General features: G+C 40.4%; 1 protein-coding gene across 1 annotated transcript in view; it reads right to left on the bottom strand.

Moving 5' to 3' along the window:
• Window positions 1-11,322: 11,322 nt before the first annotated feature.
• The window catches only part of GLCCI1 (glucocorticoid induced 1), a 109,454-nt gene continuing 95,385 nt past the window's right edge, over window positions 11,323-25,391 (bottom strand). The window contains exons 7-8 of the mRNA XM_036894518.2: window positions 15,314-15,434; window positions 11,323-14,192 (exon numbers count right to left, since the gene is read on the bottom strand). Of these exons, the coding sequence (XP_036750413.1) occupies window positions 13,850-14,192; window positions 15,314-15,434 (464 nt within the window). The 3' untranslated portion in view covers window positions 11,323-13,849. The remainder of the gene's footprint in view (window positions 14,193-15,313; window positions 15,435-25,391) is intronic.

Genomic DNA, 25,391 nt, shown 5'->3' with positions numbered 1-25,391 from the left:
GACCACCTCACTGCCTCTGCCTGGCACACACAGCTCAACATGATGTTGGTCTCTTCAGTTTTGTCAGAACATAAATTTCAGCTTGGCAGCAACTCCAAATGATTGACAATGGCTGCCAAGAATTCTGCATTGAGAAGGATTCTGATAAAAGAGTGATGTCTGTGATGGGTATGGAGCAAGGAGTGGTGGCAGCAGTGCTATGTATTTACCAACACCACATTAGATCTTGTCTTTCAGGGGCTTTTAGATTAACAACTACTACTACTTATCACCAAAAATGGTTCTAGAACCCTGAGAAAGGGGCATGCATAGATTAGAAAAGCAGAAAGTTTAAAGAACACTTCATTACTGAAACCTAATTCAACTCAAACTCATTTAAACAACCAAAAAGTGGAGGATTTACTTGCTCAGGTAACTGAAAAGTCCAGAGTATACTTCAGGCACATCTGGATTTAGGGGCTCAGGCGATGTTCTCAGCAATTATCTTCTCTTCTGCTCCTAGCTCTGATTCCCTCCATGTTGCTTCATCCCCACAGATTTCTCATAAGGAGGCATCTCTAGCCCAGGTGATACATGGCCGCATGTATCACAGGTCACTCCTTGTAAATGATATCAAAATCCCCAGGGCCTTCTGTAAGACTATCCAAGTCCCATCTTCTCTATCATTTACTAACTCATTCCTAAATATCATGGGAATGGAGGAGGGTAGGAGAATGGGACTAAAGAGTCTAATAAATAAGCTGCCCCTGATTTTTCCACCACTTTGGATCAAGTTCCATGTTGAGGGTAGGAGAAATGAAGTGGGTTCTGTGCCACACAATGGGGACCCACTGCAAAGCCTGCCAGTCTTAAAGGTGTTTTAAAATGAAGCACTCACCGGAAACACTGATCAAAAGAAATTGGGATGCAGAGCAATTGGAACTCTTAGACATTGTTGATGGGAAAGCAAAGTGGAGCAGCCACTTTGTAAAACAGTTTGGCAGTTCCACGTGGAGTTAAACCCACATATACCATGCAACCCAGCAATCCCATGCCTGAGAACTCACTCTAGAGAAAAAAACAATTACATTCACACAAAAACCTATATGTGAATGTTTGTGCCAGCTTTACTCATAACCCTGCCGAACTGGGAACAATACAGATGTCCCTCACCTGGTAAGTGGTGCATGCATCCAATGGGGGGTATTAGCAGTGAACTGCAAAAACTTTTGATCTATGCAGCAACATGATGACTCATGCTGATATCATGCACCCCTGATATGATGCAATGAGAAGAGAACTTCGTCTGTGTGGTTTTCTTTCCCAGAACTCATACCCCATCTTGTCATAAGGAAAATACGCAACAAACTCAAATTGAGGGACCTTCTACAAAATGGCTGACCAGTATCCTTCAAAGGTGTCAAGGTCATGCAAAACAAAAAAAGACTGAGAAACCACCACGATGGGAGGAAATTAAGGAGACATGATAACTAAATGCCATGTGGGATCCTGCAGTGGAACCTGGACTGGAAAAAGGACATTAGTGGAAAAATGGATGAAATCCAAATGAAGTCTGCAGTTTAGTTAATAGTATTGTGTCAATATTAATCCCTTAATTTTGATAACTGTTCTGTAGCTATGTAAGATGTTAACTTTAGGGGAAGCTGGGGAAGGAACTTGGTACTATCTTTGCAGCTTTCTGTCAGTCTGAAAGTATTCCCAAATAAAAAGATGTTTTGTTTTAAAGGCTAACCCTGTGTGGCTCCATTTGCATGCCATCTTGGAAAAGGCAAACCTGTAATGACAGCTGCTGGGTCAGTGGCTGCCAGGGGCTGAGGTGGGAGGAGTGTGGACTCCAAAGAGGCACAAGAGAATGTCGGGTGCGGGGAGCTGGAACTCTTCTGTCAGTTGGTTGTGTTAGTGGTTACACGACTGTGCATTTGTCAGAATCCATAGAACCACACACCAAGAAGTATGAATTTTACTGTATCCAAGTCATGCCTCTGTAAGTATGGTTTTAAAAGAAAGAAGAGAAGAAATTAGGTTACGGATCCTCCACAAAGGGAGGCTGCCCTGCAAGGCCAGAAGAGCCCAACACATCCGGGAAAGCAGAGACCCGAATGGGGTTGCGGAGTTGGGGGTGTGATCAGCCTGAAGCCCCAAAGAAGAGAGCTGTGTTCACAGTGGTGTTCTCATGAGATGCCCACCAGCATCCTGAGGGGAAGTCAGGGTAGGCCAGATCATGCTTCAGCAACAATCACTACAAACCTTGGTGGTTTATAACAAGAACATTTTCATCCTTTCTCACTCATGCTCTATTTCCATTGTGGGTCCATGGGGCTCAGCCTCACGAATCCCAGGGACTCATACTGGTGAAGGGACCCTAGCCTATAGCTCATCTCATGAAACACAAGCTTCCCAGTCACTGCTGCACAGAAAGGTAGAGCCGGGGCATCGTGCCAGGTAGAGCAGTGGCTGTGCTGCGATCCCGCCGAAGAGCTGCACACTGCTCTTCTTCCACAGCTGTCGGCCGGAAATGGTCACCCCCCTGACAGCAGGGCTGGGAACTGGGACAGGGTAGATACCAAATTTTAAGCTGACTTTGAAAAACCTTACAACAAGGAAGTCCAGTCTGTTCAAAAGAAAGAAGAAAATATATATGCATTGAAGGAAGGGTTTCCTGTGTGTTGTTTAGTTGTCTGTTTAGTAGACACAGGTCTTGAAACATTGGCAGTTCTATCTTCTTACAGATTAGGAAGGTTCCACATGGGTGTACTTATGTAGACCAACATTCAAACTGTTTGTCACAGCCACATCCCCTTCTGAGTGGTCCTGGCCCCCACTGCAGGAGAGACATGATCTGAGGCTAGTAAGCCATGCCTGGAGCCGCAGGCCCTCCAGCCTCAGCTGACTGGCTCAGGAGGCCTGGCAACATAAATATTCACTCAGAGAAGAGTCAGAGCTTATCAGTTTCTCCCTCTGAACCAGTAATGATGTAAAGCAATTTGTCAATTGTACAAGGGTAGATACCAAAATTAACAGAAGCAATGCACAGTTACTGTAAAGCGCCAGGAGTCATTGGGGCAGGCAGGAGCAGAGGCTGACAAACGCATTGTGAAGGAGGGGCGATGGCTGGAGGAGGCCGAACTGTGGGGACAGCCGGAGCTCTTCTCCTGCGGCTCATCTCTGCTTCTTTGATCTATTGCACCTCTTTGTACTTTCCTCTGAAAATAGGATGTTTGGCCTTATTTCAAAATAATCACCTATGTCCTGCCTTCTGACAGTAGTTGGTAGGAAACTGATATGAGGGTCCTACTGTTTTCAACACATCCAAATACTTACTGTAGAGTTCTTGAGGATTTGTCCATACTCACCGAATCTGTGCTCTCTTGGAGAGCACGATTCACCTCACTGGAATTCTGGGGCCCCACAGGCTCCCTCTCAATCTCTGCCTCCCCTTGCTCGGATTGCATGGCGCTTTCGCAGCGCTGCAGTAGGCAGTCCCAGAGCGTGGATGGCCCTCCTCCTGCTGGGACCCACCCGCTGAGAAGAAACTCAGTGTGGATCACCGCTAGCCGTGGCTTTAAGATGGCAACTTCTTCCTGTGTGCCCAGGAAGCCTCTCAACCCCGACAGGAGCCTGCATCCAGGCCCCGTCTGCCAGCTACGGGGGAGGAGACCACCTCCTCAGCAGAGGCTGAATGATGTATCAGCTCTCTGGGGCCTCTCTCTCCAGCCACTTCCTGGGGAGCTCTTGCATTAATTTTGGTTGGACATATCTTGCCTCTGGTATTTCCGGCCCTGAACAAGGGTCTGTTCCATATCTACAGCATCCTTCACTGCTCCCTGTCCCCAGAGTAAATAGAAGGCATTCTCGGAGACATAGCACTTGACAGATGAACCTGCTCTCTTCCATTCTCTTCCAGGAGGCCCTCGCTATCTCCCACAGTGGGGTCATCCATGCTTTCTGCCCTGTTATAAACTCTATCCTGGTCAAGGGATTTATGGACCTCTTAGCTTCAACAGTTCAATACTCCTCTGAAATCATATGTAATTTTCTTTTGAAAATGCACTTCTGTGGATTTTTTCCTGAGGAAATGGTTTACCGCTTCCATAAATTCTTAACAGTGTTGATGAAAAATAAAAGTGAGAAACATTCATACTAACCACAGGTTTGACGCTGATTCGGAGGACACCAGTGTGACTGGAACTTCCTATGAGCATGGAAAGCCTGTGCCGTCCACGTGAAAGCAAGCAGGGCGTCCCTCCAGCCACCTTTTCTATGGGGAGTCCCAGCCATTCTGGCCTGTTTTTCCCTCCCGGCCCTTAGTGGCTGAAGTGGCCATGCATGGGCCTGAGGTGTGTTTTCATCCTGCCGATAGGAGCTGCCATCCCAGGCGAGCTGTGACTTCGGCTCTCAGTGGAAAGCAAGAAGCTAGCAGGGAGAAAGCAAATCCTGACAGCACACTAGCCTGAGCTCTTGCTCCCTGCTGTCTGCCACCCATCTGTTACCTGTCATCAGAAGTAGCCCCACAGGACACTTGCTTCTTTATCTTGGGCTTCAGTGGTGAGCCTGGGGAAAGAGAAGCTCAGGGCCAAACAGGCTGATTTTTTTCTGCCCTACAACCAACTCTATGGTTAAAGACAAGCCCCTGGAAAAGCCAAGAGTGAGCCCAGGCTGAAGCCCGAGGTGTCACGGTCCTCGGGCTTTGCTTCCCAGGTGTCGGCTGGGCAAGGGAAGCCAGGCACACAGGTGCATGGTGAGCGGGCGAGACACGGATGTCTGTGAAGGCAAGGTTGGGTGTGCACACTTCAGCCTCTTGCCCAAACTTGTAGCTAAGATGGCGGGCACCTGACTGACTCACCTACTAGTAACGAGGAAAGGTGCAAATGGCAGACAGTGGACCTTAGAAGAGGAAGGAGGGCCATGCAGTGAATGTCTTTGAGGACATCAGAGGCAGAGATTAGAGGCTCATGTAACCATGTTTACAGCTTTACTGCCTTCACTGTTTTTGACCCTACAAGGACTATGAACAATAAAAGCAGCTATTGTCCCTGGGGGTTCTCCATGCCAGGCTCTGTGCTCTGTACACATAAGCCTGTTTCATCCTCTCACCTATCCTCTGAGATTGGATTAATTTTGATATATGTATGTGTGTTTTTGAGTCACAATTCACATACTGTGTGTAAATTTCACCTTTTTAAACTATGTGATTCAGTAGATTTTAGTATATTCACAAGGTTATGCAATCCTCACCATTTTTGAATTCCAGAACATTTTTCATTACCCCAAAAGAAACTCTGTGCCCATTAGCAGGCACTCCCTATTCCACCCTACCTCAGGCCATGGCAACCACCAATCTGAGCTCTGTGTGGACTTGCCTGTAAGGGACACGTCATATGAATGGAATTATATAACAGGTGGTCTTCTGTGACTGGCTCCCTCCACTCAGCACACTGTTTTTAAGGCTCACCCATGTTGTAGCATGTGTCTGTACTTCATTCCTTTTTATTACTAAATAATGGTCAATTGTGTAGATAGAACACATTTTATTTATCTAGTCATCACTTGATTGGCATTTGAATTATTTTCACTTTTTAGCTATCATGAATAATGCTGTTATGAGTGTTTGTGTATGAGTTTTTGTGTGGACATGCTTTTTTTTTTATTGTCTTGGGTATATACTTAAGGATGGGATTGCTGGGTTCCATGGTACCTCTATGTTTAATCTTTTGAGGAACTGCCAGGCTGCCAAAGTGGTCGCACCATTTCAGATGCCCACCACTAATTCATAGGAATTCCTATTTCTCCACATCCAGAAAGTCATTACTTGTCTTCTTGGTTACAGCCATCCTTGCGGGTATGAAGTAGTATCTCATTGTGACTCTAATTTGCACTTCTGTCACGGAATAGGTTTTTGCTATGGATGGACTTGTGTCCCCTTGGAGATATGTATGTTGAAGCTATCACCCTCAATGTGACTGTATCTGGAAATAGGGCCTTGGGAAATAAGGTAAAGCAAGGTCATAAGAGTGGGGCCCTGAGCCGGTAGGCCTGGCGTTATAAGCACAGACAGTGCCACGCTGAGATCAGGCCAGAACAAGGGTCTTGACCGAAACCAGACTTCTAGCCTCCAGAATTGTGAGAAGTAAGTTTGTTTTTAAGCCACTCAGCCTGTGGTGTTCTGTTACAGCAGCCCCAGCAGACTGAGAATATTACCTCTGTTTTATAATTAAAGACTCCCAGGCTCACAGGGTTCTCACTCACTCTCGTCTGATTCCCCAACTGGGCCACTTCCCCATCTGCCACACTGCCTCTGGGCTCCTGAATGTGGGAGGGACGTGGCTCTGCCAGGTGTGGCCTGCCAGTGGGCTGAGATCACAGACGGCAGGGAGCTGAGAATAAGTTTTGTGTGTAAGGGGGGACACTTGCCAAGAGGGAAAACTAAGCAAGTATCTGAGCCCCGCGTTGCCTTATGCCCCACTGGCTAGGCCAGCTACAGATCTAAAGACTAGTAGGAGGAGCCCTGGTCTCCCACCCAGGCTGTTCTCTGGCCAAGGAATCCCCTGCAGCTTGTCCATGGCTTTGATTCCCAATCTTCTCTCATATAAATTCTGGTCAATGTCCATCTCACATGTACCCATCTCTGTAAAACTAGACTAAATAACCCTCAGTAGTGTTCTGAGAAATATGAATCACATTCAAGAACAGCCTCTTGGCCCTTTTCAGGTTTCTGTCATTTGCTTGGTGCAGGGGATCCATTTTGAATTTTTAGATGAAGCAGTTCAAGAAGAGTCAGTGACAGGACAGGTTTCTGGCATCCTGGTGCCCGCTTTACAAATCCACTGAGCAGAGGGCTGTTAGTAGGGGTCACACTGCAAGGAGACACTGTCATTTGGGCTGAAACCTTAGCCTTTCCCAAATGCATCTCCAACACCATTGCAGACTTGGATAATCCAATCCTGCTTACTTGCGGATGAGGGTGTGAGGACCAATTTTTCCTGGGAAAGAGGAAAAGGCCTGAAACTGTATGTCCTATTTGGATTCTTCCACTGAGCTCAAGTTCAGTGTACCAAGCTTTCTCTTTAGCCACCTTGATTTTAAAAGATCTGCCACTCATTTCCATAGAATTAAATCTTTTGCTGCCATTTTCTTCCTTTCTTTCCTTTTTTCCTTCCCTTGATAGAAGTAAAAATGCATTTTTCTCTCAAATTACAAGGTTAACAGCTGCTACTAGAGAAAACTTAGAAAAGAAATGCAAATACTAAGTACAAATTAGCCACAACATAACCATTATTAATTTTTGCACATTCTTCATGTCCTTTTTTCTTAACTTACATATATGTGTTTTTCCAAAACCAAGGGATCACGTTGTTTTGTGACCTGCTTTTTGCTGCTTGGCCCAAGTGTTGCCATGGTCTTGTTCAAAAAAGATGCACCCAGTTTATCCTTCTAATAGCAGATATGAGAGTGACCATGTGCCCAGCACCCACTTAGCGCTGAACATCATCCTTCTTTTTAATCTTTGCCAGTTTAAGGGCAAAAAATTGTTTTAATTTGCATTGCTTTACTACTAGTGAGGTTAAGCCTTTGTTTTCACGTTGCTCCCTTCCCTTGAATTTCACCTTGTCTTTTAGGAACATATGAAGCAGTCAGTCCAGCCACACCTGCTTCCTGCTGCACGCCGGATGGGAGGAAGGCGGTGCAGGCAGAGCGACAGAACTGCTGGCAAATCTGCAGATTTAAGGTTGTGTTGCTTCCTCATCTTTCACAAAACATCACAGAAGGACTATGTATGTGCTCACACTGAGGAAAAGAATCAAACGCTTCAGAAGGGCAGATGAGTATTGTGGGAGCTCGCCTCGGCACTCCCCTCCCCTGCCCGCAGATCCTACTCCCCGGGTGGAACGGGCTTTCGCCTCCTTTCCCTCCCTCCTCACTGGCTTCCTGCAGGGCCTGCTGCAATCACCCGTGGATCGAGGAGAGGAAGCAGACGGGGACAGGGACTAGGAAAGGAAGAGGTTCTTCCTCCCAAGCTCCCAGAGTGGCCACTGGGAAGGGGAGCAGGAGAGACCACACCAGTGTTTGTCTAATCGAATGGCCAGAGGAGTGGAGAGTGGGGAAGATTGCCCTTCACTCTGTGTGAAAAATGGCCAGCTGTGTACTATAGCACAGGAGAAATGTCCTCTCCTTTGTTAACTTTGGTCCTTTGAATATGACCCTTTTCCTTTATAAAGTGGAATAGAAAACCTGAGAAATGGTTTGCCTTCCCCACATGAACGCTTCTACCCATTTGGCAGGTCCTGTGGAGCCCGACGTCCACCTTTCATCCAGCTTGCTTCTGACAGTGGTTTCAGGGTAACACCCGCTGCCTGCAGGACCACACCCAATTCTGGCTAAAGAAATGTCATCAGTCACACTTAAAACAGATGCCAAGACTTCAGTAGGTTTTGTAGTGTGAAAGGGGACCCATTCCTTGTTACCAGAAAATCTTTTGCAAAAAACGATCTCATTATTCAAATTATTAGTGTTAAGAAAATAGCTTTTTTGAATGAGAGTGACCATCACCAAACTGATCTGAACCTTTGAAAAAAATTTTCCTCTCTTCTTTGAGGGATGCAAATGCCTATGGAATAGACTAGGCCATTTTAGAACCGTTGGGTTACCAGCCAGCCTCCTGTTAACTAAATGCAAAAAACAAAAGACATTACAAGTGGAAATATTTCTCATTTTCTTAAGAGATTCTGGTTTTTCTTCTTTTCCAGCTTGAAACACTGATTACCTATCCCATGACTTTTTGCATCATTTTCCACAGGGAATCCTTTCCTACAAGGGTTTGTTCCCCCAACCCCCATTGGATTGTCTTAAATAAGATGGCTTAGTGTTAGACAAGACAGGCACATACAATAGACTTAGTATCATGTGTTGTTCAAATAACAAACTTTTATTATGAGAAACCTTTGTCTTGGACCTAGTCTCAAATGGGCTTCTTTCAAGAAGCGTCCATTCTTAAAAGCAAACCTCATTTTCTGGATCCAGAGGACAGAATGATATAGCCATACTCTAGGTGCACTCAATGACAGCAATGTGTGTATGTCTGTGTGGAGAGTGGCACACAGGGCAGCTGCTGTACTATATTAGCTCTCTAACCCTATGGTACAAATTGCCCCAAAACGTATCATCTTAAAACAATAAACTGATTATCCCACAGTTTCTGAGGGCAGGAATCCAGGAGTGGTTTAGCTGGCCTGGCTCCAGGTGCCTCGTGAGGTTGCAGTCAGCTGCTGGTTAGGTGTCAGGCTGGACCTGCTCGCTCCGGCACAGGAAGCTCACTCAGCGGCTGGAGGGCTCAGCTTCTTGCCATGTGGGGCTGTCCCTCCACAGACTTTCTGATCCTCACAATACAGCTTCCCCCAAAGCAAGTGATCCAGGAGAGTTCACACCGACAGCAGCCTTTTATAACCCAATCTTGGAAGTGACAGACCCTCACTTCCGCTGTATTCTATCCATCAGCAAGTTCAGCCCACACTTAAGAGGAAAATTAAGCTCTACCTCTTGAAGAGTAGAATGTCAAGGAATTTGTGGACATATTTTTCAAGTAACCACATGTATGATACAAATTACCTATAGGTAGTTTTTTCTTTGGTCGGTAATTTTTTTCTGTAAGGGACCAGATAGGCATTGTGGGCCAGTCAGACTCTGTTGCAACCGCTTAATGCTGCTGTTGTCCTGCAAAATAGTCAAAGGCAATATAAAAATCAATGAGGGTGGCTTTGTTCCAGTAAAACTTTTTCTGTAAGAAAGGCATGGGGTGGATTTGGCCCATGGATGTAGCTGGTTGACCCCTGGCCTATTGCTATTAGAGATTATTGGAAATTTAACATACTTGATTTTGTTTCCTTGCCATCAGAATCCTATTTCAAAAGAAACTCATCTGTATGGCATGGCTGTCTGACTTGCCACCATCGTGTCTTTGTAGCTTGAAAGGCAGTGATGAGCTAACAGGAAGACAGAAAAGCAAATCTGAGATTTAGGTGGACAAACCTTCAGGCCAGAATTCCAGTCCTTATCTTCTGGAAAAAGGAAGAATAGGAGGGTAGAAGAGAGCTGATTTGGTATGACAGGGAACAAGACAGTATCTCCAGTCCATTTAATCACTGAAGTTGCAATGAGGCAAGAGGTCTTAGAGGGAATGCTCTTTAGGTAAAAGGGACAGGGGAGCGAACTATCATGCTCAGATTTTGACTCAACATGTGACTTAAAGGATCCATCTTCACAAAGGCCCTGCAGCTCCAGAGAACCCTGAATTCACCAAAAGAGTGGGTGTGGAGGGGTAAAAAGATGGGATACAGAAGCAGAAACTGCCTGTGGAGAGCAGCAGGATGTAGGTAGGGGACAGTGGGACTTCAGAGCCATAGAAGGGATGGTGGATGGGACAGAGTTAACATTCATTTTGCAAAATTCATAAATGTCAAGTGATTTTTCCTGGCTAGGATAAGGTTAAAAATATGTTAAGTTCTTGGACCTAATCTCCTCCTCGTTCTTAAGGTTTGGTTTTTGCAAATACGGACTTGTTTCTCAGGGCTGTTGATATCAAGCCTATTACATTCTCAAGAAGAGAGTTGATGAATCTCACCACTAAAAAGTTGCATTTTTTTTTTCTGCCCAAACACAGGTACTAAACAGTCATTTTTAAGTAAAAGTCAAAGGTCAAATATTACCAATCTCTTTGATGATATATGCTTCAGAAATGAAGAACACTTTGGTGCTCAATTATTTCTCAAAGTGACTAGTGTTTGCTTTGAGGCCGCATGACCTGAAAGCTTTCGCTTTACTTGGCCCATCATGACCCTATTTGGATAACTGGGCATAACATCAACACTCCTTTGTTCTGTACAGCTTTTCTTTCTCCTATCCAGAATCTAAACATAAATAGAAAAAGTAAAAATGGATTTTGTGTTTGTGTGTGTGCAGCTTACTTTGCAAGAAATATGCAACTTCCTTTGAGGTGATTTCACTGACCTTAAAAAACTTATTTCCATAAATAATTCCTAGGTATAAAATAATTATGTGGGGACAGTGTTTTCTCTATTTAAGGTGCTCATAGCTGGGAGCAGAATAACTTGGAGTTTTAGACATCTAGCTTCTTACCTTGTGAGGGAAAGTGTGTAAATTAAATGTTAAGAAGAAACCAGCTGTGGAAATCTGCAGCCTCCCCACAGCCCCAGAGATGCAGATCAGGAACTCAATGAACACTGAGCACTACCATTATTACCCTGAGGTGAATTTGTCTCTGTCAGGTAAGATGCTAACAACAGTCTTTCCAAAAACATTTGTGCACTGTTCCAGTTTTACTAATAACTTTATTTAAATAAGACACAGGAACTTCTATACTGAAAAAATACAAAACAAAAGCCACACATTTGTCGTGTAAAGCCATATTGTATGGTAACTCAAATACTGTTCAGCACAGTGGCTAGAATTAAACAGTACGATTATATACAAAATTTAAACAATTTCTGACAAATTTCTACAGCTGGATGTAGGATACATTTGAGCTCAACAACTTCTGGGAAATTTACAAGGCAAAGCATAAGCTTTAACACATTTGGTTCAAAACTTTAATATATGCTAAGAACAAATGTACAACACAATATTTAGTTTCTCATGAGAAAATAAAAGCACATCACTATAAATATCGTACATCAGATTTCATCACCATAAAAGCACTCAGTCCATCTTTCATAAATCGATATTGATACTATTGCATCTTATTTGGACAAAAGCAGAGAAGATCAACACATTACATAATGCTAAACCAGATAGCAGAAGTTAATGGAGCTCATATTTATCTTACAGAACTAATAATTTTCTCCCTTTAACCATAATCTACAAAATATAGTATTTTCATCAAGGCCTGAGATTATTAGGGTTAAAGGTGTCTGCTGCTGAAGAGATTGTTTTAAAAGGTTCCCCTGTGAAAATGGCAAAAGTAAACTGAGTCCTTTTCCATGACAGTCTCCTACAATATAACACTGACTAACTTAAAGGAGCCAGATGCACCTTCAGGAGAGAATATTACTGCAAACTTTGGTGGAAAGAAGATAATTGGGATGACAAAATAATACACAGAATACATACACACACAAACATATACATATATACCATGTCTTAAAAAAAAAATCAATGGTGTTGCTTTCTTTTTCATTACCTTTTCTTCTTCAACCTCCTTAGAAAATAACGCAAAGAAAACCCCAGGAATGACTGAAGGGAACTGACATGTTCCTGGAACCATAGGCACCTTGTTCCCCTAATTCTTAAGAAAACTATGCCATATACTTTAGGTGCAGATGAAACAACTCTGTTTCACTGAACTGAAAGCAATGGAACAAAAACACAAAACCTTCCCTTTGCTTTCGGATACCCTGTTTGTGCTGCAGGAAACAATGCCCAAGAGTTGGGTTCTTCCTCTGACCAGCCAGGCGTATCTAGGGCTCTCTTCACACTTGGTTGAGAAGTTAGGTCAAGTCTGCAAGTTCCAGGCTATTTACATGGATTTATGCTTTGCTGTGGACATCCAAAATATGAACAGATCTATCCACCGTATTAGTATGAGAGGCTCAAATAAGAGAGCACTTCAAACTACCGCCTTGGTAAGTCACCGAATAACTTGCTTACTTACATTTCATTCATCCTGAGGCCCTATATTCTCTATGTGAATGCAATTCATGCACCTCCACTGCTGGAGGAAAACAATAACCAAAAGTGTGTCATTGTTTCACCTGCAAATTAAAGAATCTCCAGAATAAACTAAACATAAATATGCCTTTAGATAAAACAGTAGCATTTCATGACCGCCATGGCCAACATACACAAAAAAATCTCTACCATCCCCTGCAAAACTTCTCTTGTTCTGAAATTCAACCCAGACATTCTTGTCTTTAAATTCAAGCACACACAATGTGGAATGTTTATGTAAAGCCTAGTACTGGACACTTCTTTTTGCAACATTGTAACAGTTATTAACTGAGCAACACCTGAACTTGTAAAAGCCACCTTTACACATGTTGACAGTGAATGCAAGCTGTTTTACTTGTAACCACATGACAAAAGTGATGTCAGACACCACAAATTTGCTGGTTCTCCTCATGTTCACCCATGTCCAGGATAATCGTTCCCCTCGGGTTGAATGCACTTCTTCTAAGAATGTGGAATGTAATGAGGAAAGGGAAATGCATAAAATAAGGAAAGGCAAAAGAGTGATGTTCCCTCTTTAGCTTTTTAGCTGTGAAATAGTTACTATCCCAATATGATATACATTCCAAGTTACCTGAGTTTAGACTTCAACAGAAGTACCTGAAGCTAGGCCATAGGGTGGGCACTGTGCAACTGTTGTGGCCATTGGTTTATTTATTTTTTGCATTGTATGTATTACAGAAGTTAGAAACAAACACCTGGATCAATTGTAAACATAATTGTGAAGTACAGTATTTTCCATAGGACAAAACACAGCAAGACATTTTCTATTTAGACAGGCAACTTTTTGATATAGAGCTTATTTATACTGAAGAATTTGGAACAAAACACAGGACATAGCACTAATCTGTTAAACATACTATGAAATGCATAGTCTCCACTTAAAATTCTGAATGACACACACACATTTTGCAAGCATTACTGCTTTCCACAAAAACTGCTGAATAGGAGTTCCGTCCCTGCCAATTCGGTGTTGAGAGATACTTTATGATGCTGATAAGTATTCTGTCGGTGGTGGTGGTGCTCGGTAAGTTTGTTGCTCCATGCAGATAGATGTCTGAGATCTAGTTCCTAATCCACGGCCCACAGGGCAGAGGCCAGCTCCCCCTTTGTTTCAGATGATCACATAGCTCTGTGCTGGGAGGAGTTCCTCACCCTGCAGTTCCTGAAGGAGCTGTTGCTGGGATGGCTGCTGGCCAGAGGCCTCCATGGAGCCCACCGTGCTGGTGTCATCAGAGAGAGACGTAAAGGAGACCCGGGAGGAGAGCTGCTCCACGGTCAGGGTGGCCAGTGCCGCGCTCTGGCCAGAGTTGGGAGAGTTCTTGAGCATCAGGTCAGAGGCAGGTAAGAGAGGGCCTAGAAGTTTTACAGGACAGAAAGCTGATCCGGTTGGGATGAAATTAACCTTGTTTTTGTCAGGACATGAAAACAGAGGGGCTGAGATAGGCTGGCGAGACCTAAAACCATAAAACAAAATTAGGTTTACAATCACTAAAACGTTAAGCACTTTCTGAATTAATTGGACTTCGCTAGAACAGGTAAAATGTGAATGGCAGGGAATGAGTTAAGTGTACACAGAGGGGTAAACATCTTCCATAGCACAAGTCAGCTGGCAGACGATTGATGTACACAGCACTGAAGTGACAAAAGTATTTCCAAAAGGACTGGGCAGACAAATTTTTTCAGAGATCATTAGTTTGCTTCTAATCATTTAAGAATATGGAAAAACCTGTATTATAGCTGAATGTTACATAAGGTTAGAATGACTTTTTTTTTAAATTAAGAAAGCGTATTGGGAGAAGGATTATCCAACCATATATTTTGTTTCGAGCATTCCCTCCTTTTTCTGCATTTCTATACACACTACTAACACAGAGCAGAAAAAAAAATTCCAGTTAACCCAACAGAGCAGGGTACAGAAGCCCTTCCTCTCCTCCCATTCCTGGGAACTAAGTCCTCAGCCTCTGCAAGACAGGTGTCTAGGCTGCAAGAGTATAGCAGCCTCCACCAGACACCTGTGCTGGGACAAAGGGATGAGTGAGGCCAAGAGCCATACAGTCTTTTTCTGTGCTATTCTGCCAAGTATTTACAGGATGAACCTCTTTTCCTTTAATTTCTAAGTTATACATATTGGCGATTCAAAAAGAAAAAAATATCTGGGAACAGAAAGTTCAATGAATACACGTGTCTACAGGGAAGGAAACTAGTTAGTTTCCTTCTGACTGGTGGACTCACTGCCATCGGGCTAGCCACACATACATATTAGCTTTGCTGTTATGTCTTGTTAGCCATCTAAATTAATAAGAGCCTTTGAAAGGAAAATTCTTAATGGTTAAAAATAAGCCATTGGGTAGTAAGGATGAATTTCCAAGTTTTTTGTGTTAGTCTGTATATTTCCGGCATTACAGACTCCAATTCTCCAATAAGATATCTTTGGCCTATTCAATCTCATTTCATAATTTGCTTTTGAAACACATTATCAGCTGGATAGAGTAGTTGATTCATCTGTAATCAACTGGTCTCAGTAAGAAGCTTTGCAGCTTTGCAGATCCCAGCTGACAGAAAAGACATTACTTACGCCATTTCCTCAAAGACCTTCACTCGCTCACATCCCTCTGGGGGCTCCCGTTTGAACATGTAGCTGTTGTTTGGTTTGGGAGATGAAGCATACTTGGGTAACGGTGAGCTACTCCCACTGTCTGTAAATTTAAAGCAGTTACATTACTAGTGATTGAAAGCTCTTTTAAATTAAGTTTGATTTCCAAACAAGCAGCCTTTTGCACAATTTATCCACTATTGCCCCTTTGCTTCCACTACAGAGCTTCCATTTTTGTAAAGCTATTTCTAACACCCCAGTGTAGTACATTTCTTATAAGTAAATGAAATCTTCAATGAAACAGTAATCTGCCATACCACAGAATATAGGAGAGGATATTTTGGTACAGAAAACTGCATTTTGAATAAAGTAGAGTTGTAATCCTGAAAACAAATACATTATTATGTATTTCAAAAATGTAACTGAATGGGGCAATATGTATAAGTCATGCAGAAGAATTACAAGAGATTGTAAGACAGGGTTCTCCATTTTTCTCACTGTCCAACCAACTTAATTAAAAATTTTAATATGTGGAGTAGTCTTTATTACAAAACTTCTTAGCAGAAAACATTACTTTTACACCCCAAGAGTATATGAATGCAGGGGAAAAAAACAAGTTTATAACATGTCATGTGTTTTCCCTCAACCCACCATGAAAAAAGGTAGTAATTTTGCTCAGACCTTTACAGGGTCTGTGTAAAAGAACTTTTGCAGCACAGTTTATATTTTTGCTACTGGAAGCATGAGAAATCTAAAAGCATCTCTACCTAACATGTTTTCTTCATATTTTTAAACAGAAAGAAAATGGTCTATTCATGAAAAGTCATAAAACCTATATGCGATTTCTCCCTTTCCTACCTGGCAAAGGATTTTGGAAATTCAAATCCACCAGAATGTGTTATTATCTTTGTAAGATGCCAAGCTGTAAAGTCAGTAACATACTTGTATAAATACAATAGTCCTATTTAAACAAATTCTGACAATGCAGACCAATCCCCATTGCCAACATACTAATAAGCACATAATCTACTTAGATGTATTATTTTCATATATATTTTGAAAGATGACATTAGCACCATAATTATATTTGTCACAATTCTGATAAGTTGCTTTAGTTTAGGATACAGAACACAGCCGAATATTCAGAATCTGAGTAATAGGGATGTTTGTATCATCATTAATGAAGTATAATACATACTTAGAAAAAAAGACCCTTGAGGTACACTTACAGTGTATTTGGTAAACGTTAGTCTTGGGAATACAGATGTGTGCTTATATTTAAATATGACTGTATCTCTGGCTGGGAAATTTTGCCTGCAAAATAACAAGGCCGCACTGTTGGGAAACCTAGGGAACCACAGTTTCTCCATCACTGCAGTTACGCATGTCCCTACAGATTATGCAGAGTCTCTTGCAAGGAATTAAGTGTTAGAATTAAGTTGGGTTTCTTCATTCCATTCAGATTTGAGGATTTTCTTGGATTCAACATTTATCCTACATTACTCAAACAGATGGGAGGGAGTAAGGGTATAAGACTTTCTCCTTTAAGAAGATGCAAAACACCATTAACCTGACTAGAGCCAGAGTTTGCTCTGTAGTTATTTCTAGTTAGACAGTATTCATTGTATCTCCTCGCCTTTCCAATAAAATTACTTGATGATCTGGAAAGACAAAGCTCTCTACTGAACTAGGCCAGGCCAGAAAAGACTGGTCCACAATCAAAAACTGGTGAGAATGATGCCTTGAACAGCTTGACCTTGCTTTATTATCCAGTCAACAACAAGCCATGTAGAGGAAATACAAGAGAAAGTAGATACGGCATGTGATGCCCCCATGGAGATGACTGCTGGTGACAACACAGCCCCTACAAGTGCAGCACTGGCCTAAAGCCATGGGCTTGATGGCTGTTAACAAGCCTCTTCTGCCTTCAGCAGGGGTGGGACTGTGCCAGTAGTCAAGGATCCACCCTATTATGTAAGAAAAGTCATCCTGGCTGCACTGCCGTCTTCTGTGTTCTATTCTTTACTACATCCTCAGGCTCACCACATGATTTCTCTTGTAACTTTATCGACAGTTTCAAGGGACTTTCCCAGAATTGAAAGCTAGATGTGAGTTAGATAATCTGCAAAAATGGTTATCTTCCTATTAGCAACCTACAATGAATTAAATGGTTTTTCTTCTTAACACTTTTCTAATTTCAGAACCTCATATTTTTACAGAATTTTACCCACTTAAAAACTATTGTTCTGTATTTTTTTGTTAAATGTTAAACAAAAAAAAACATTAATTTTAATGTTAAACAAACAAAAAAAGTATACTGCTATCCTAGAAAGAGTATTCAGTTATTATATCTAGTTACATAGCTAGCTATAGTTATATATATATATATATAGTTAGCTATAGTTATCTGTAGTTATTTCTAGTTAGGCAGTATTCATTGTATCTCCTTGCCTTTCCAATAAAATTACTTGATGATCTGGAAAGACAAAGCCTGGAAGAAAAAACTTGGAACCACAAACAAATGTTAAACCTGATTTTTTCCTCAGATAAAGTGAGCAGCCTGATAAGAGTGCAAAGAGGAACAGGGAATGGAGACATCTCAGCTGTGGTTTTGGCACTCTCACTGGTTGTATAGCTGTATAACCTTGAACACAAATGCCTGAACTCAAAGAACTGCCACTCCTAACTCTAAAATTCTGAGGCTTTTTCAGTGGTTCTAACATACAAAGAAGGAACACTGTACCAAAACATCTTTTGTGCTTTACAAAATGGCATGCTTTAAAAACAACCCACATGAACAACCTATTCTCCCCATTCCAAACTTGAATGTCTACCTTATTCATTCAGAACTCTGTGTTAAATTTAATGACCACATTTCAGTAACAGAATATTATAAATGTGAGGTGAGCATTGTCTACTCAGGAGATTCAAGATGAAAAGTCTTATGGCAATCTTAATTCAATCCCTTTTGTTTATAAGCATGATACACTTTTTCATTCTGTTATCCCACTGTAGGATAATAACTAGACATGTAGTTAAGATTAAGTCAAATGTTGCTCTATATTCTTATAACATGATAGCCAATATCAATTAATAAAATTAAATGCAATGAGTATGATTATTTATATTTAATTCTGTATTCATTAACGTTTCATCTATCTTTATAACAGGATCACCCAACTCTGAAAACCAAGAGAACAGAACATTTTGTTGGCTGTTTTATTATTACAGATCATACTTATGCATGTGTACCTTATTAATCATTAAAATACAAGTAGCTTGCCAAATATTTTTCAACACATGATAATGAATTAAAGCTTGGAAAAATTAGAGACACTATTAAAGTATGGAATTTCATATAGAAACAGTATTCATTAAACTACATGTACTTTCATAGTTTAAGAGTTTTCAGATTTTCTCCTTATAAATTGCCTTCATCATCTCTGGTATGTGAAGTTGTATGGCTCAAAGTTTGAGTATAGAAATCATCTTTACTCAGTTGATCGTTTATGTGGGTAGGTGTGTAAAATCTTCGCCATGGTTCTATTCTAGCCTGAAGTCTTCAGATATAGCTTTATCTCCTACTTACCAGATTACTTCACCAAATTAAGTGAAATTAATTCTAAAAGGAATAGAATTACAAAGCAGTGGTTTCTAACTCTGATTTCACTTTGAACTCATCATAGTTGTTTTAAAAACACCAATAAATACCAATGTCCAGACCTCATCCCTAAGAAATTCTGAGTTAGACTGGGGTTCCTCCCAGGCATGTGGGGGTGGGGTGGGGTGGGGTGGGGTGGGTAAAGCTCCCAAATGCTTTTGAAGTGCAGCCGGATTTCAGAACAAATCATGAAATGGATAAAATACTTGTCTGGACACCTGATTCTACCTAGGCTAACTATATGACCTTGGAAAAGGTCTGATTCCTTTGCTTTTTTGCTCCATAAAATGAAAATAACTATTGATATGAAAGCTATGAAAAAAGTGAGTTAAAGGATTAGGATAGTGCCTGAAACACAGTAAGTTCTCAATAAATACTACCATAATAGTAGAAAGGACCCATCATTCCTAATTTGCAAACTTAAAAAGGTTGACAATTTAGAAATTAAGTGCTGTTCCACCATCTCTCAGCAGAAGAGGACAACAGAAGTGTCATTTTTAATAGATCTTTACACCCTAACTTTACTTAGGTACATAAAGATTTTATCTAGTGGGGAAGCTGAGTAATATATTTGCAGTACCAGATTATCCAGTTTATGAATGCCTAGCACGTCCTCTGCCAGTTCATGATGGCATTCCTTTAGCATATAGAGACCTACAATCCTAAAATCAAAATCATTGCCTAAAGCATGCAGATTCTATGTATTCCTCTATAAAGAAAATATCTTTATAGTATGTGCAGCAATAACCAGTGGAATGGAATTCTTATTCTATCTGTTGCAGCTAGAATAACAGGCTGGGAAAGTGAGCACAGAGTTCCTACCAACACAGTATTCTATGACATACAAAAAGCATAATTAAGAGTTCAACAGTAGAATTTGATTGGAAATATGAACTGACTAGATAGGATCTAAACAGAATTACGACTTAGTGCTACAATTACTCTTTTTTTGCTTCAGGAAATGAAATTATCTGCCCCAGAGTGGTTGAGGGCCTATTGACATCAGGAGAAACACACAATTGTGTAGCATTTCTTGGCAAACTTTTGGAACCAGCTGCCGTTACTAATTGTATTTAAAAGCCTCCATTTTCAGTTAACTCCAAGGCCAAATTATGAACAAATAAGAAAACTTGACTTTCACAAATATGCTTTATAGTTTCTCTAAAATTTCAAGGTCAACCCTTTTTGAGGAGGTTATAGAATTTTAACAAAAGACTACATTCGCTTAGTTAAGATCTCCCTCAGAGCAGCATTCAACAAAGAGTAAGGAGTAAAAAAAATAGCATCATAACATTTGCTACTTATATTTTTGAACACTATTTCAAATAAGACTATGTTTTGAATATCTGGGACCTTAACTTGCATTCCAAATGTTATGCCCATTAATTAAATATTTGTTATATGTGAGAAATGTTTTACATTTTAACCACTTATTCTTCTGTAAGTATTCGCTGAACTGGTTTCAATTTACAAATTAAGTAGACCAATGATAAGTTGCTTTGTTTCTATATACTCACAATAAGTACAATGTTTCTCCCACAAACATAACCCTGACATGAGACAACACTGCTTAGTATTGCCTCCAAATCTAACTTGGAGTTATTGATAAGCCAACTACTCACTCAGACTCTTACATGAATGTGAACAACTCACTCTGAACCTATGACATAGCAGTTACAAATGAAAGCAAATCACTTTATTGAAGGCAGTCCTCAAATCAATTTAGACCAAAATCATGCCTCTTATAAATCACAATGGTAAAACTAAACCGAAAAAAAATTTTAGATTATACAGAATTATCTTGTAAAATAATGTAATTAAGGATTCCAGGAAAATCATTCTGATACAATGTTAATTTTTATATTCTTGAGCCTTTTAAGTGAAAAAAATGTCCAGGGACACCAGGTTCAAAAAACTGAAACACATTGCTCATATTATACTGCTCCTAAAGTATCCTATGTGGAGGCGGTGGGGGGTGGAATGAACACTTCTAATTCAAATTTCACTATAATTTTAGGGGCTCACTTAAATATTCACTGAGCACTTAGCTACATGCAACATAGAAGGCAAAGGAAAAATGCATAAATGTTGTCTTACTGTTTTGGGTAAAATTCGGTATTTCCTCTCTTTTTTTTTTTAATTTAACATCTTGAGGCAGAAACCAACAGGAACCTTAAACTTACCATTATATCACCTTACAGCCTGTTCCTTCTCTGGTATTCACTACTTTAGGAATGGTGGCAATCATTTTCCACATTCCTCAAATTAGAACTTGTTAAAACTTTGCCTTTATCCTAATCTCTTTCTCCTCCCTCACCTCATACATCTAATCATACATCTACAAATGCTCATTCTCCTTCAGTCACTCTCTTCCAACCCTTCAGCCCTTGTTACCCATCTCATCTGCGCCCCCACCTGCGCTTATCCAATTAAGGTGCACAAAAGAAGCTGTTGACATGCGGGAAGAAAATATTATAACATGTATATTTCCTATCTTTAAAAATAAGAAAGTCAGCTTTACTAGCACATTTTAGTATTTTGTTTAAAACTAGTAGTAAGTGCATTTTGTTCATGGATTGGATTGAATTATACACATATATAACTTAGAAATATATGAACTTACGTGAGTGGTACAAATTAAAAATTGCTGAAAAAGATATGTAATAAATCAAGTTCAGATACCACAGGACTAGACTATTAAAAGCAGCCTCTTATCTTGTCTTCCTGCTGTCTCTCTCCACTTCTGTAGTTCCACCTGAGTTATGGTCTTAAAGATAAAGCCAGTCATATCCTTTAGCTGTCCAAAGATCTGTGCTTGGCTCTTCATTTTCTCTTGGCAAGACCTACAAAGCCCTGTATGAAATAATGGACCTTCTACCTCTCCACTCTTCCTGCTTTCTACTCCCCCCTCACCAGTCTCCCCTATGCTCCAGCCACACAATTTCTTCCTGTTTTCCATATACCAGGTGTTTTCATGGCTGAATGCCTGTATAAAGGCTGTTCCTCCTGCAAAGGCAGCGAGTAGTATGAAGGTCTTACAGAAGATTTTTGTAGGCCTCTGGACTCCACAGAATTTAGGAAAGTTCCTTCATTTCTCCAAGCCTCACATTCCCCATTCCTAAAACAGTAACTCACAGGACTGTGGTAGTATTACAGGAGATAACCAAGGTAAAATCACCTAGGCACATTTAATCAAGATAATAATCCTATGAGGCAGGTACCATCATTTTCGCCAATTTATATAGGTGAGGAAACTGAGATACAGAGAGGTAGAGTAACTTGCCCAAGGGCACCTAATCAGTAAGTGGCAGAGCAAAGGATTCAACCCGGCTCCAGCACAGGCAGAGTTCACGTCCACTGCGCCATCTGCCTCAGTAAGTGTTGCTCTATCTCAACGCAAGTGTCCTCATTAGAGATATGAGGAGGTGACTGAATGACCAAATTCCTTCTGATCTAACATTCTGTGCTTCTAATTAAAGCCTTACAGCTCAGGTACTGAATCTGCCTTCTGTTATGCTCACAAGGATCACAAAAGATCAGGGGAGAAAATTTCAACATATCCCCATTTCCTCTAACCGAGGTGATACCCTATTTTCTCCCTAGTTATAATCAGAATGGAAGATGAGAAAGGTTTTTACCTCCATTCCTCTAATTTCAACAGGAAATTTGAACTTCATGACTTTTTTCATGCAAAAGACCTATCATGAACTTAGTATCACCTTAGTTTCGCTACTCTTTATAGCCTTTGCTGGTGATGGTGGTGGTGGTGCTGTGGGGTGGAGGGGGAGATTATCACTCTTGTCCTGAACATTCAAAAGCCTAACATGTGACTTAACAACTAAAAGAAAAAAAAATACTGATTCACACAGCAATAAAAATATACCTTTAAAAAATGTAGATGCCACGAAGAAAGGTCTGAAAGGAATATTCAGAAAAATCACTGAACACTGCTCCATGCTAGGCACTCTATTTTCTGAGGACAAAACAATGAGCAAAATAAAGTTACCTGCTCTTGCTGGAGCTTTCATTCTGGTAAACAGGTAACAGCAGATTAAGTGCAATATATATATATATACAGAGGCATATTAATGAATTCTTGTTTACTTCTGGACTGTAGCTGCTAGAACTCAGTTGTATACTTACTAGTTTTGAATTATGAATACTGACTCATCCGCAGAAGGCTAGCCCGCCATCTGCCATTAGGACAATTGTGAACATTTTCCAAAAGAGGAGAAAAAAGCACTTCCTAGATGCTTATGTGCTGTCAGACAAAGGGAAAAGAAGTAATTTTAAATGTTATCTTGAAAAAGAGAAACAGGGAAGATGACCTTGGGGACATAATTCTAGAACAAATAAGTTTTAGCCTATGGAATAACTCCTTTGCTGGAACAGTACCTTTACACTCTGTAATTTTACTACCAAGGGTTTCTTCTAGGATAATAAGGCATCTTAGAACAGTATGGGAGAATCTTTTGATAGAGAAATGGATCCAGGCTCAAAAACAGCCAAGGTGTCCTGGCTAAAAATAATATAGCCAGCAAACATATCTATTTTTACAAAATAAATCACAAAAAGATCACAAAAAGAAAAGTAACACAAAATATTGGCTGATTAACTTTATATTCTAGAGAGCCCAGAGTATGGTGAGGAAAAATAAAAAAAGGTTAAGAATTAGAACCCTAGAGATAAATGCAAGTAGGGTTAAAATATATGTAGAAAGGCATAGGAAGTGGTAAAAAAAAAAAGTCTGCCTAGGGTTAGCCCCAGTCCTAAGACCCACAATTTAGAAATATTAATATTTATGAGTTAATCACAGTATGAGTTACATAGGCTTACATGCATTGGTCTTGAGGAACTCTATCCACATAGCATATGTTGTTCCTATGGGAAAATACAGTTTAAGTTCCAAGTAACCAATTTATGGACTCTTGGAAGACAACTCTCAGTATCTGGCCTAAGTAGTTCAGTTGACTTCATGATTAGAATAATCAATATTTCCACAGTATCTTGCAAAATTGCAGTATTTATAACAATTTTAAGTAGATTGTGCCAAAGATCAACTGTGAGTGGCAGACGTAACTCTAGATTCTGTGGCTTGCCCAGCACCAGTTTGGTTAGCATCAAGGAACACAGGCAGAGCTGCTAAAATAACTAATATTTTGACGTTGCCAAGTGTATTATATAAATGACTGTTTTTCTCCCTTGCATTTTAGGCATCATAATGTGGGAGAATTTAGGCTACCTCTTAAGGTATAGTCTGTGGATGTCAAGATGAGAGCTCTTTTTCTGTCTGGATCCCTGAATTCTCCACACAAACCATAATTAGGAACTATGGCTGTTATTAAAATACTTAGCCTGGCACCTTTACATATGTGACCAGGTTGCCTTCAGTCTTGAGGTCACTGGAAAAACCTGACAAAAAGAAAAATCACAAAACAATCAAAACCTGAAAATAATCTCTTAATGGTTGGACCTTTCTCAATAGAGTGTTTCTGTTGAGGCACTGCAACTGAAATAGCCAAAGAAAGAGCCAATATGCTAATCAGCTAAAATTATTTTATAGGTCTCAAATTATACATGAGTCTTGGAAAAGAATATATATTAAGAATAGGCAGAAATAATGTTAGCAAAGTCAGGGAAAGGATATGTATATAACAGATGAGTAGTAGAAAATAATGAGCTCACCAGCATCTCTCTCATTGGAGCACTTATTTACCATGGCCATCCCTCTCTCCTCCTCTGCATGCCTATCCAAGACCCTAAGATGTCTGAACTCACTATTCTACCACAGAACACATTTCTCTACAGCAAATGCGGAGTATGGAGGCACTCCAAATCAGTCCTAGTTGACTGCAAAATTACAGGACCAATTCTGTTTTCATAGTTCATAAGGAATACCTGTTTAAAACCTATAGCTTCTATTTTTTTTCCTTACTGGAAATAAGTATAAAGAAACAAAAGACCAACTTGTACTTTATTATCGAAAATGGAAATTTTAAGATAAAATTAGTATGTTTAAAAAAAATTAGTATCTTTGTACAGTCAGAATTTAGACTGTACAAAGAGAAACAGTAAGTCAGACACTACTCTATAGTTTGATTAATTGAACATATGTAGGTTCCAGACACTGGTAAAACTGACAATGCCCTCCTGTGTACCTGTATTCTGAACATACTTGCAAGTAACATGTTATTTGTTTATATTACTATTACTACTTATTAGCTATAAATTCCTTGAAAACAGGTATCACATGTTATTCATATCCATTTCTCCACTTTTTAGTAGAGTACATGACATACATCAATGGTCAATACATTTCTTAAATAAACTATAAGTATCAACTCAGTTGAAATACATAAACCTCTAGTTCCAATCCTAAAACACATGTGTGTATGCATA

This window comes from Manis pentadactyla, chromosome 7 (genome assembly GCF_030020395.1).
Source record: "Manis pentadactyla isolate mManPen7 chromosome 7, mManPen7.hap1, whole genome shotgun sequence".
Classification (NCBI taxonomy): Eukaryota; Metazoa; Chordata; class Mammalia; order Pholidota; family Manidae; genus Manis; species Manis pentadactyla.
Note: the sequence above shows the minus strand (reverse complement) of the source record. Positions and strands in the feature narration are given on the sequence as shown.